The sequence below is a fragment of the Malus domestica genome, chromosome 15 (genome assembly GCF_042453785.1).
Source record: "Malus domestica chromosome 15, GDT2T_hap1".
NCBI classification, from domain to species: domain Eukaryota; kingdom Viridiplantae; phylum Streptophyta; class Magnoliopsida; order Rosales; family Rosaceae; genus Malus; species Malus domestica.
In genome coordinates, this window is record NC_091675.1 from 6,279,973 (window position 1) to 6,292,285 (window position 12,313).

Genomic DNA, 12,313 nt, shown 5'->3' on the forward strand with positions numbered 1-12,313 from the left:
GAGAGAGAGAGAGAGATACTGTTTTCCTTTTCACTTTGACAAGACAAAAAAATAAAAAATCAGAATCAGAAAAGCCACTTTCCAATTTCTAGGGTTTTACAGAGAGAAACGGGAGAGTGGGAAAGCAATCAAATTCCGCAAAGCTAGGGTTTCACAGAGAGAGAGAGAGAGAGTAAATGGACGGTCTTCGTCCCAGAAACAGAGAGATTTTCATCGGCTTTACGAAGGCCGAGGTAATGGAGGCAGATTCTCCTCCTTTTCCCTAATTTCTCTTAATTTGATTTATTTTTGGTTAAATTCAATTGGGTATTGCTTGGTTATTGTGATTTTATTGATAATATAAGTGTGGATTTTGATGTTAGCCAAAGCTTCTGAGGTGTTCTTTTGAAAATATAGCACGCTTAATGTGATTAGCACTGCATTAGTGTTCGTTTAGCATTTTGAATTCGTAATTTGGGGATTATCTGATGAACTTACTTTGGTTTTTCGGTTTTTGTGATTGCGCGTAGACTGAAAAAATGGAGAGATTGACGAGGGAATTAGGAGAACAGGTGCTGGAACGAGAGTTCTGTCAAAGTACTGCAAAAAGTTTTAAGTGAGTTTAATTTCAAGCTTACACTTTCATATCATACTGATTACTACTTTTCGAGTAATAGTTGGTCTAACTCCTACTTTGGTTTGTTATTTGTATTCAGTCGCTCCGCCGGTCGTGCTGGGAAACCTATCGTAAAATGGACTGAGGTTAAACATATTTATCTCTTTTTTTGCTCTTCATTTGATTCCATCTGTAGTTGCTGTTGTTTTTTACCATAAGGTGGCCTTGATTAATCATTTCTAAAACGCTCATTGTTGCAATTCTCTTAGGTACAAAGTTGGTTCGAGAATAGGGTGAAAGAGTCATCAAACATATCCAGAAATCTCTCCGAGGAACAGGGACATTGCCCTTCAAATAAGGCATGCAAAAGTTCTCAAAAACCTAAAGGTGCTTCTCACAAGTGCTTGATGCTTTTATGTCTAGGCTGTAGTACTATGCAAGCTTGTAAGGCTTTTGAAAACTGGTTATATCTGATTGTTGTACGGTGAACTCATTTCATTATATGCAAAATTAGAAAAATAGTGAATGACCAGCCAACCAAGATTATTGAACTTTTTGAACTGTGCCGCTGGTTATATACCGTAGTTGTTTAGAATTTTTTCTTTCTGTTATCAACCAGCGACTAAATGTCATATATAAGAAGTTATTTGAACTGTTTGTCTGTCACATAATATCATTTGTAAATAATTGACAAATGTCCATTTGAAAGCAGAAGAAGAGATCCCAGACGTATCAGAGTTGGAATTTGAGGCAAGGTCGTCAAAAGATGGGGCATGGTTAGTACAAACAAGGATGACTTTGTCATTGAATTTCTTGGTCCCTTTACGTTTTTTCTTGTTGGATGCTTCAGTTTGTTGTTATTGCTTCTATAACTTTTATCTTATTGGCATCTTTTATTGCAAAACCTTGTGCCTAATTTGGCGTGCTTAGAAAACTTGCCATTTCTTACAAATCATGGGAAGATTGATATGAGGCATTTGATTAAGGCTGTAAGGAATAAATGATCATGCGCACCTAACTAACCTGCAATGGTACAGGTTTAATGCCTTGAAGTCCCTTCAGCAACTGCATTATTAAGGCAACATATAGTACAAAGTTTGAAAATATAATGAAGACTTCAGTATAGTTTCAATGCCCCTGACCCCTTTTGACTTCAGTATAGCTTCACCTCAAAAGTCCTTTTTCTAGTGTAAAATAGCTATCCAAACGTAATTCTTTCTCTAAGTGTCATCTCTCGTTGGTAATACTATATCTGTACGCTTTAATTGAATGTGAACCTCAACATGTTTTGATCATGAGATGCTTTCTATCCTTTTCCTCCAACCCCCTCAGCCCTTGTCCTCTCTCTGAATCTCTTATATTACTTTGCCGCAGGTATGATGTTGAAAAGTTCCTTGCTCACAGATTCCCTAGTACGGGGGAAACTGTAAGTATTTAAGTCATAACTTATTGCTCTATTCATGTACTGATTGCTTCTGATTTACATGTTTGTCTGAATTTTGAGTACTTATAAATCTAACTGGAGAGTTGGAGACCTCTTGGATTTAACAGTGTACAACATACATAAATTCATTAAGTGACTTTTGTCATTTATTAAAGGAAGTTCGTGTCAAATTTGTTGGATTTGGAGCCGAAGAGGATGAGTGGGTTAATGTAAAAAAAGCTGTGAGGGAGCGCTCAGTACCACTGGAGCATTCAGAATGTCATACATTGAAGGTTGGAGATCATGTCCTCTGCTTCCTGGTAAATTTCAAAAATCTATTCTGGTAATAACCTTACCGTCATATCTTTCAAGTTGGTAGGCTTTTACATTTTGGTGGTTGGTTATTATTAGGAGAGGAGAGATCAAGCAATCTACTACGATGCCCATATTACAGATATTCAAAGGAAAATGCACGATGTAAGGGGCTGCAGGTGTCTTTTCTCAATCCGCTATAATCATGACAACAGCGAGGCAAGTATTGCTAATCTTTTTCCTTTTTCAATTCAGTCTTAAGACGTATAACCGTGATCTGATGATGCTTAATATCATCCAGGAACGAGTTCATTTGAGGAGATTGTGTCGGCGGCCAAAACATTAGATGTTTCGTGCGTTGTCCAAGTTTTTCCCTTAACGCCAGCTCAATTTTGTCAAGCTTTTTTGTACTCGAGCTGTGGGAGGGCATGAACGGGCATGGGCACTTTGCAAGAGAGACAATGCATACTGGGTAGTCGATATATGGCAGTCTGTTGCTTGTGGATTTGATGGATCACCAGAACCCATTAATGTGCAGGGGAGTTGATGTCTGCGAGTCTCCGAGGTTGTGGCTTTGATGGATCACTGTAACCCTTTGGTAATCTAGGGTTCTACCATGTGTACGAATACGGGTATAGAGAACGGGGTCAATCCGTGACGTACATTTTTGGGTGCTGTGTGAGAAAATGGGTGTGGTAACACATTGTGGTGTAAATCCCAAGTTCTGTTTCTGTTTCTATGCAATTAGAAAACCATCCGACTTGTGCTCTTTGAGAGTGTTGTCTGCTGAGATTCATAACATCTTCTGGCATTTGGAAGTCGTCTGATCATTTATTTTAAGTTTCATAAGCGACTGACTTTCAAGACATACCGAGTTTTTCTACTGGAAAAAACGAAAATAATCCTGATGCGGGTTCAATCTCCCACCGCCCCTCCCTTAACAACTGTTTGTCTAACTTACTAACGCTATTGCTCTGCTCAAAACACTGAAAAGACCATTGGCGGCGCCTAGAACGGATTTCTAGCAACAAGACCATCACTGGAATGTCCTGCGCGGAGGATTGTTTAAAGGTCGGTTATGTTGAAAATGCGACTACTAACTTTTCAAGAGATGATTTAGTTCAAACGACGACAGCAACCGCTGAAATCCTTCACTTTCGACATTGGTTAAATCTGATTAAATTCGACAATAGTTTTTAAACAAAACAGATCCCCTGCAACCAACATGCCTCGAGTTCATCATGGATTCGTCTTCTGAAATTTCCAAATCATGACCTGGCGGAAATTGGCACAATCAGTCCCACCAGTTCAATCCGGAAAAATCAGCACAGCAATGCCGTGCTCTGGGCTAAGATCGCTTTACATCTGCAGCTGAAAAAGAAACCAATCTTCACCGTTCATTTCTTGTATGAGTGAACCACAATTTTCTTATATACTCGCATGCACATTGGAAACAATAACACATGAATTATCAACAAGATGCTTTGTCTTTTTGGTCGAAAAAATGACCAATGCTTTTCGGCATAAGCAAAAGCATGGTCATGGGTGCAGCATTCATTTTTCTGGCTCTTAATCTGTTTGCTTACGTTTAACTACTTTCCTTCTAGCACCTACCATTATTAAGTTTCCTACGACGTACCATTTAACCAACTTACAGGCTCATTTAGGCAAGTAAACTAGAAATGCATCAAAAAGATGTTCACACATGATAAAAAGCAGCATGCCATTGAAGTTTAACAACAGTTACCAGGGCAGGTCGGGGGTTGAGTGTTGGGATGTTATTTAAAGAAAAATGGCTTACCTTGTGTTTGAAAACTCGCACTTCCTCCAATAGCAGCATCATGGATGGATATGCATGAACCACAAAGTCTCGCATGCAGCTCACCTTATATCTATTAGAAACACAAAGACAACTGTTTACATCGTATAAAACAATTACAAAAGTAAAATAAAGGAGACAAGTGAGGAGAATCCTTACTAACTTGAGTACACACAAACAACCAAGTGCTTCTAACAAATTATGAATGCCAATTGATAGCGAGACATTATAGCTACAAAATCAGACACGGGAAATCATAATATAAACCGCAAGAGAGAAATTTGCACAAAATCTGACATACAACTTACCAATGGGAAAGATGGGTTCTTTATCGGCATCATAGGTCTTACTTCATACATTGGTGCAATATAACCTTCCCTACTGCAGTTCTGCTTCAAAGACCTTGACCAAAATTATCAACTATTTAACCTGTAATACCCATTTATTCACTGGAAATGCAGCATAGTCATGTTGCACAACTTCTATGTGTAATGTACTGATAAGAAGAGGTCAGGATACACAATCAGTGGTTATAAATCAAAGGATACAAGCACTTGGAAAGTGATTAAGATTAACCAAAAACTAAGATGACTAAGAAACCATTACACACTGATGCTTTGAAGTATACAACTGCTTTCTGTTTAACGGTCAAATTGGGACATCTCATCTTGAAGTCCACAAAGAAGCTCACCCCCTCAAAAGAAAAGGGGAAACAAAATAAAAAAAACCAAGTACATACTGAAGGGCTGAGAATATCAAAAACCACAGCTAGTCATAGCTGCACGTTCCCAAATTCTATCAATAATCAAAACAAGGCTTGTGCACATGCCTTCACCCAAGGAATTATTGCTTGGCAATACACAAACTTTTTCACAATGGGAGGGAATAAACAACTTCCCAGTGAGATATATAATAAGCTCAAAAGATTGAAAGACAGTGCACAAGTACTTGTAACAGATGCTATGTTATGGTGGCAATAAAAAGAGTTTAGCGTACATCAACTCCCAAATGCCAAGACCAATCAATTTCCCGTGAGAGGATCTTTTGCTTCTGAACAGGCACTAAATGGTAAACGCAGGCTTGTTGTTCATAAAGGTGAATTATCAGAATTCCATCAGTGGCATCTCAACATAAGCTTGGCTGTTCATGAGACAGTTCTACCGTAGCAAATAGATGCAATATAAAGGTTCTTTCCCCATTTCTCCTGCAAATTTGCCACATAGAAACTTGAGCTTCCAGAAATAAGAATGAAAAGGAAAAGGCAAGTACAAAAAAAATGATTAATCAAATATTCCACCTTAACGTGTGTACTAGGAAAAGCAGAAGTCCGAAGCGTCTCTTGAGTTTCATCTGCCAGTTTTCTCCTTGGAACACTAAGGACAAAAGCTGCCTGATCCCAAGTTGCTGCAGTTGACGTGATGCGGTAGCCATTATCCCACCTTCGATGAATGCCTTCGCTTGGATACAGAAAATCTAGTTCCACAACCTGAAATAGTTCACGTCAAGGGAGGCAAAACACAATTATGAGATGGTTTTTCTCCAACACCAAAAGGGTACATCAATAGAGCTGATATCTGGAAATCCCAATAAAACCTGGTCAGAAAATCCGGCACCACGGGACATAACAATAGCCCATCTACTCCCAGCAGTTGCCATTGCAGTAACATGAAATCCTTCCCGCCATTTCTTATTAATCCACTTGAAAGGAAATGAATCGCTGACTTTATAGGACTGCTGTAAGTATTGGGTCCCTATATGACGCAAAAGAGGACTAGTTAAGACAATTAGATTGGCAATGTAACTGTACAGAATCAATGATGCACAATTAGATTGGCAAGGTAGATATACAGAATCACAGATGCTTAGACTAACCTTTAGACATTACAACTAAAGAGCTTCCATTGTTTGCTCCTGCTATCGTGCTGATATAGTAATTCTTGTCCCACTGCTCCATAATCCATTCCTTCAAAACAGAGATAAATAGTATGATTGATGTGTTCATTTAAACAAGAAATAGTCATAACCCTCCCCCATGTACCGTAATCTAAAAGAGAAAAAAATCCACACAAATAAACAACGATGCTTGTGCAAACTAAGTTTCAACGTCAATAGACAGCTCTTCTTGATATAATGGATCACAAACCTTATGCAGAAAATATGAAGAGAGTTCATAAACTTGGGCACTGAAGCCAGTGCCAGCATCCATGATAAGAGCCCAAAGATTTGAACTGGAAGCTACACTGCTAATAAATAACCCATCTTCATTTCCTTTCTCAATGTGTTGGGAGAGCCTCACATCTGCAACATTATAGTGATATCTACAACAAATGAAAACATAAACTTAGTTCACTTATAGGTCAAACTTGAATTAAATTTATACATTTAGTGTATAAACCTAAGGATATACCTTTGCTTCATAGGCATACGAGCATTGTATACACTAATCCATTGGGTTGCAGGCATCCCCATACGAATCTTCTTCTTTGGTTGCTCATCATCCTCTTCCTCCAAGGTCAATCTTGCTCTCTTTTGTCCAACTTGGCATATAAGCTTTCCAATGCAAGAGATATAAGTTAGATGAACTCCAAAAGAAGACCTATAACTAACATCCATAAAATATACTCTACACAGATGCAAGACATTCAAAGTACCTTCTGAGCACCATCAGTATTTATTGGCCTGACATCTGGGTTTGGGCCAACAATTCCATCAAAAAGGGATATGTACTTTGCATAGTTTGGTTCTTCATCAAACTTCAAATTCACCACATACTCAACAAATTGTCGGAATGGCTGAGGGCAGAAGCAACACAAAGTTTCTGGGGAAGTGGCCATCTTTTTCTTGCAGACAAGAAAACCTTTATTTTCTCCCTAAAAAAATATTGTGTTTTTGTGTTAAGTTGGTATACATAATTAGATACAAGCCTACACAAATTTTTGAAATTATGAACCTGATATCCTTGCCATGGCAACCGACCACGAAGAAGAAATATCAGTGTGTAAGCTAGAGATTCCAAGTCATCCCTCCTGCTACCAGTTCTACCAAGATGAGCATGCACACTTGCATATCGCACCGTTCCCCTGCAGCACATTAACGATCGGTATATCAATGAGTAAAATCATTTTGTTTTTTTTTGGATTACTTGCAAAGATCGTCATAGTTATGGTCAAATAATTAACCAATGTTTATTTCACCTGAAAACATCTGGACGTTGATCATAGTCGACATGCAGGCCAGTCGAATCTCGCCACCTGGTGGCTGTCATGTATAAACAGGTAGTGAGACGACAAGGCATTTGGTAAATTACCCTGACAAGTAATTTCAGCTGTAAGTAAGGAGATTCTATAACAATGACTTACCTAATCCAAGGTCAACAAGAAACAGCTTCTTATCCTCGACAGTTCCAGGGGGGCCAAGCAAAAAGTTCTCAGGTTTCACATCCCCATGTACATATCTGCCATCAACATCATCAGAGAGGTTATAAAACCAGGTAAATTGCCTTTAATAATTATACTGAAAGAAATTCTGAAACAAAATTATCACCCTCTAGAGTGCATCTTCTCCAATATGGATATTGCCTCAATGGCAATACATGCAACCATTTCAATTGACATCCTGAAATTTAAAAGGTAGGAATGTCAGATAGGCAGACAATGTTAAGTGTTGCAAGCAAATACTAAGGTGAAAAATGAAAATCTATTTCTTTATAAAGACAGGGTTAACTTTTTTCATTATAAAGACAGGAAAAACTTACGTGTGTGAGCTGTTATTCCAGACATCCCACAAACTAGGTCCGAGCATATCCATCACCTGTATACAGAGGAGGGTTGATTTATAATTCTGAAACTATGGTAATTAGAAACTACAGAGGTCGCACTTGGTGCGATGGCAAGTGCCTTCGTCCATGAGCGGTAGGTCTCGGGTTCGAGACTTGGGAGCAGCCTCTCCATAAAATGGGGGTAAGGCTAGCCGACATTCACCTCTCCCAGACCCTGCGTAAAGCGGGAGCCTTGTGCACTGGGTACGACCTTTTATGGTAATTAGAAACTACATTTACAATGAAATTTGAGCAAACAACTCATACCATGATATAGTAGTCAGCTTGCCGACCCTTATAGTGAACTCTTGGCACCCCATGACTACCGCCAAGTGCACTGTGTAGACAGAAGATAAAGTGAGAGTCAAAATACAAGACGGTGGGTGAGAAAGTGATATCTATTCAACAAACATATCACAAGAGAAGACAGAAGCCTCTTACTTGTAAATCTGCCATTCATAAGGTGGGCCATAATTACATCCTTTGCTACTTCTATGCTCAAATTTCAATGCAACCTAGATGAAACAAATATGTTAATACAAATCCGACAGAACACTTGTTTCTTGTTTTTTCTTTCCAGAAAACAGATTATGCAATGATGTTAAGCCATAAGAAAAGATGATTGCACACCTCAACAGCTCCAGGACCAGCCCCCATCCGTCGACCAACATATACTTGACCAAAGCCTCCTTTCCCCAATTTCTTCTCTATTTTGTACACTGGGGAACCACCAACCTGGACCTGTTGTCAAATAATCAAGAACGAGCAAAATTTTCAAAGAATACGACGAAATGCTAATCAAATAGTTCACAGCTGACGGCGTGACACACACGTTATTAAGAAGAAAACTGCACTTTCCTGCCACGCCCCCCACTCACAAACAGTTCACTGCCCATTTAAGTAAATGAAAAACACACCACATTCTCCCAATCCCAACTGGAAGTAAGAACACGGGAAAACGCCGAATGCAAGACTTTCAAGACCTTCCTCAAAGTTAGTAGATTATGAATAAACAATAACATTACTATAAAACAAAAATTTTAAAATTTTCTTCAACCTCATATTCTATAATTTAAAAATGGAACTAAAGACTGGGACTTTGAATGGAACAAACAAAATACACAAAAAGTTTCTCCCTTTTTCACCTTCCTCATCCCACACATCATCCAAACAAAAGCCCAATATCGAAAAATAAATTAATTTTTCTAAAAAAATAAAGTGAAATGAAATGCACGCGGTGAAAAAATAAAAAAGAGTGACCTTCTCGGGAATGGGAGCTGCGCCCTCGTCGTCAGCTGCAAGGCCCTTATCGCCACTGTGGCCGCCACTATCGTACTCGTCCATTGCTCTCTCACTTGCCTCCTCCTCTATGTCTTCCTTAAACGACCTCGTTTCAATCACCGGACCGCCCTCGGCCCACCTCCGCTTGCGGGCACCAGCTGCCTTCTTTTGTTTTTTATTATTATTCTTTTTCTGCTTCTGATTATTATTACTATTCTTCTTGTTCCGCCGAGTCCGTACAGTCGCCCTCCGAGGCTGGGTCTTGGTGATCGGGTCTGGGTTTCTGCGTGGACGCAGCTCAGGCATGGTAAGGTCGGTGGCGGTGGTCCATGAAGAGCGAGAAGCGCGCCTTATCGGGAAGATTCATGAAGCTTGTAAAACCATCGGCGGATGAAATCGATCAGTGTGGATGCTGAGAGAGAGAGAGAGAGAGAGAGAGAGAGAGAGAGCGAAACAGATAGTGTAGAGAGAGAAAATTAGGGTTTGGAGAAGGGAATTTTGGGATCTGTGGAGGGAAATCAAATGGAAAAGGAGGAAGGAGAAGAAGGGGATTCTCGATTTTTCAGAAAGCAGAGAAAGAGACGGAGAAAATATGAACAGACGGAGAGGTAAATTTGTAAATTTGTTTATATTTTTTTTTTGTATTTTTTTGTTAATAATATTAATATATTATGATTAAAAAATGGTGTTCAACTAACTTTTTTTTCTTTTCTTTCTTTGGATAAGAAATGGAACCGAGGATCTTCTCCAGATTCTCTTTATGAGGATTTTAGGGATTCTTCAATCACATCTATTTATTATACATCGTGAGATCATAAATTATTGTAAATTTTTTTATTTAAATTTGAATATAAACAGTACTTGACGAAAACTGACCACATAATATACGATAACGGAAGTAATTGGAGGATTTCTGAAATCTTTACATCGAGGATCTGGAGAGTATGCTTGTATTCATTTGGGTTTATGTTTTATATTCTTTTTTGGATAATGTTAATATATCATGGAAAATTACAATTTAAAATTGCATAACAAATTGCAAAGAGATCACGTGCTCCACTTTGCAGAAGGTGTAACGGACTCTTTCATTTTTGGAAAATTGAATGTGACCAAAAGTTTGAGCTTACAATATAATATCAATCATATGATCTTAATTTTCTTAAGAAAACTAAGGTTCGACAAACAAACTGAAACCCTGAAAACCAACCAAACAAAACCTGGTTTGATTTATTTTTTTTCATTTCGGTTTATAAAAACCGAATCAAACAAGAAAAAGCAATTTAGGTGCGATTTATATCAATCGGACCAAATCGCTTATAATGAAATGTATAAAATACAAGTAATATTTAGAAGAAATGTGATTAGATATTTTAAAGTTATGAAATTGTAAAGGTATTTTATATTAGCACTCCACAAAATGTTGAATGCATCATATATTAAAATTTAATATTAAATGACTTATTTATCCTATGATGTAATGACAATTTTGACCTTATCAAGTTAAAAAATAAATAAAAATTCTAAATACACTCCAAATCACTTTTTACGTATTATTTATCTTCTTTAGCTATCAAAATCTCTTCGACCCTCCATTGTTGAACAAAACCCTAACCAATGAAACTACAAACACGTTGATTGAGAAAAATTATTTTTGACGAATGAAACACGAAATCGATGTTTCGGAAACTTCACATGAGGTAAGACTTCAATTTTTTTTATTGTTTTAGTGATTCTGACAATATTGATAATTATTTAATCTTACTTTTGCTACGTTATTCAAGTTTCTATGTTCGTATTCATCTTTTAGGGATCACAAGGATTACATGAAGAATTAAACATCTAAAATGACCACCAAATATTAAAAACAAACGACATTGGTTTTAATGGTGGAATTGAAAACAATCAACATATGCTTTAAATCCCAAGTGGCATATTTTGTCAAAATTTCAGTCGGTATTTTAATTTTTTATTGAAAAAACAAATGTGGGGTGTATTAAGTATGTGAAGTTTATTCAACAATTTGTGAGATGTTAGTATAATAAGCCAATTGTAAATTTAAGTTTTGAGATTGACAGCATGACGGAAATTATTTTATATATATAATTATAAATTTTTTTGAAATTTTAAATTGGTAATAGGTGTAGCTACAGAACCGAAACAAATCACAATATAGGTGTACCAATTGCGTCGGTTTTAAGCCATTTTGGTTTGAAATTTAGACAATTATATGGTGTGGTTTGATACACAATTCAAACTGAAAACCAAACCAACCCAAACCCCGCTAAAGCAGAGGGTAAACTGCATCTCTAAATTATTATCTGGGTTTAATCTTCTCCACAACAAAAATAAGCCATCTACGCACGCAACCCACCCTCTCCGCCCGAACTCTCTCATCCTGACAACCGCCCTCAGCCGAAACCCATCTAATGGCAAAACTCCATGCCTTTTTGAAGGGTGGAATCAAACTCCCAAGTTTTTTTGGCTAAAACCCTAAACCCTAAAACCCAGACATGCAACTATTTTGGATATTGGTACTGGTTGCCAATTAAGTTTGTTCACTTGATGTGGCTCTCTATATTTGTTTGTCAATTTTTGTTGCTCCATGTTTGTTCCTTGGCTTCAGATTACTTGGCGTTTGTTGTAATACATATATGCCTTCTGTAGAAGAATTAGAATGCTTATTTCTTTCTTAATTTTGAACTCGAGTAGCATGCACATTAACGAAATTGTGGATTCTATACGCACGCCATATGAGCAAACTGACGGAAATTCTAGTGCAGTCAGTCCTTAGTGTTAATGCAAACGGACGGCTCTTTAGTGCACTATTGAATCCAAAAACATAATTTCGAGAGCAAATTGAAACTTGGATTCAAATTTAAGGGCTAACACTCCAATTTACTCAAAGAAGTTTCCTTAAAACGAAAAATTGTAAACGAAACTTGATGGACAAATTTTACTAGACATCAGCAGGGCATCAGATTTTTCTGCATCAAGGTCTCTAATTTCCCCAACTACAGTACATGTATCAAGACCTAATGAAGTTGATCACAGGCAAGAAAAAAGCTT

General features: G+C 37.7%; 2 protein-coding genes across 7 annotated transcripts; one reads left to right on the forward strand and one right to left on the reverse strand.

The window, feature by feature from the left end:
• Window positions 1-3,148, forward strand: LOC103431725 (protein SAWADEE HOMEODOMAIN HOMOLOG 1-like). Of its 2 annotated transcripts, none has more exons than XM_008369902.4 (9): window positions 1-233; window positions 510-595; window positions 696-741; window positions 865-982; window positions 1,305-1,371; window positions 1,970-2,021; window positions 2,195-2,338; window positions 2,430-2,549; window positions 2,632-3,148. In XM_008369902.4, the coding sequence occupies exons 1-9, from the start codon at window positions 177-179 to the stop codon at window positions 2,674-2,676; spliced, it is 735 nt and encodes a 244-aa protein (XP_008368124.3). In that variant the 5' UTR covers window positions 1-176; the 3' UTR covers window positions 2,677-3,148. The 2 variants fall into 2 exon arrangements, with proteins under 2 accessions (XP_008368124.3, XP_017186981.2); XM_017331492.3 differs by having other exon boundaries at window positions 1,308-1,371.
• Window positions 3,149-3,427: 279 nt separating this feature from the next.
• Window positions 3,428-9,873, reverse strand: LOC103431484 (casein kinase 1-like protein HD16). 5 transcript variants are annotated; one of them, XR_011576079.1, is made up of 20 exons: window positions 9,227-9,873; window positions 8,597-8,707; window positions 8,408-8,481; window positions 8,234-8,303; window positions 7,904-7,959; window positions 7,693-7,764; window positions 7,509-7,603; window positions 7,344-7,407; window positions 7,100-7,229; window positions 6,801-7,019; window positions 6,557-6,699; window positions 6,293-6,467; window positions 6,022-6,112; window positions 5,743-5,900; window positions 5,447-5,635; window positions 5,146-5,353; window positions 4,458-4,551; window positions 4,313-4,381; window positions 4,132-4,222; window positions 3,428-3,701 (listed from the first exon to the last, which is right to left on the reverse strand). XR_011576079.1 is itself a non-coding variant. In XM_029093542.2 (16 exons), exons 1-16 carry the CDS (start codon window positions 9,551-9,553, stop codon window positions 5,294-5,296), a joined length of 2,034 nt encoding a protein of 677 aa, XP_028949375.1. In that variant the 5' UTR covers window positions 9,554-9,873; the 3' UTR covers window positions 4,738-5,293. The 5 variants fall into 5 exon arrangements, 1 of the variants encoding a protein (XP_028949375.1); XR_003768764.2 differs by having other exon boundaries at window positions 4,309-4,381; XR_003768765.2 differs by having other exon boundaries at window positions 4,458-4,645.
• Window positions 9,874-12,313: the final 2,440 nt, after the last annotated feature.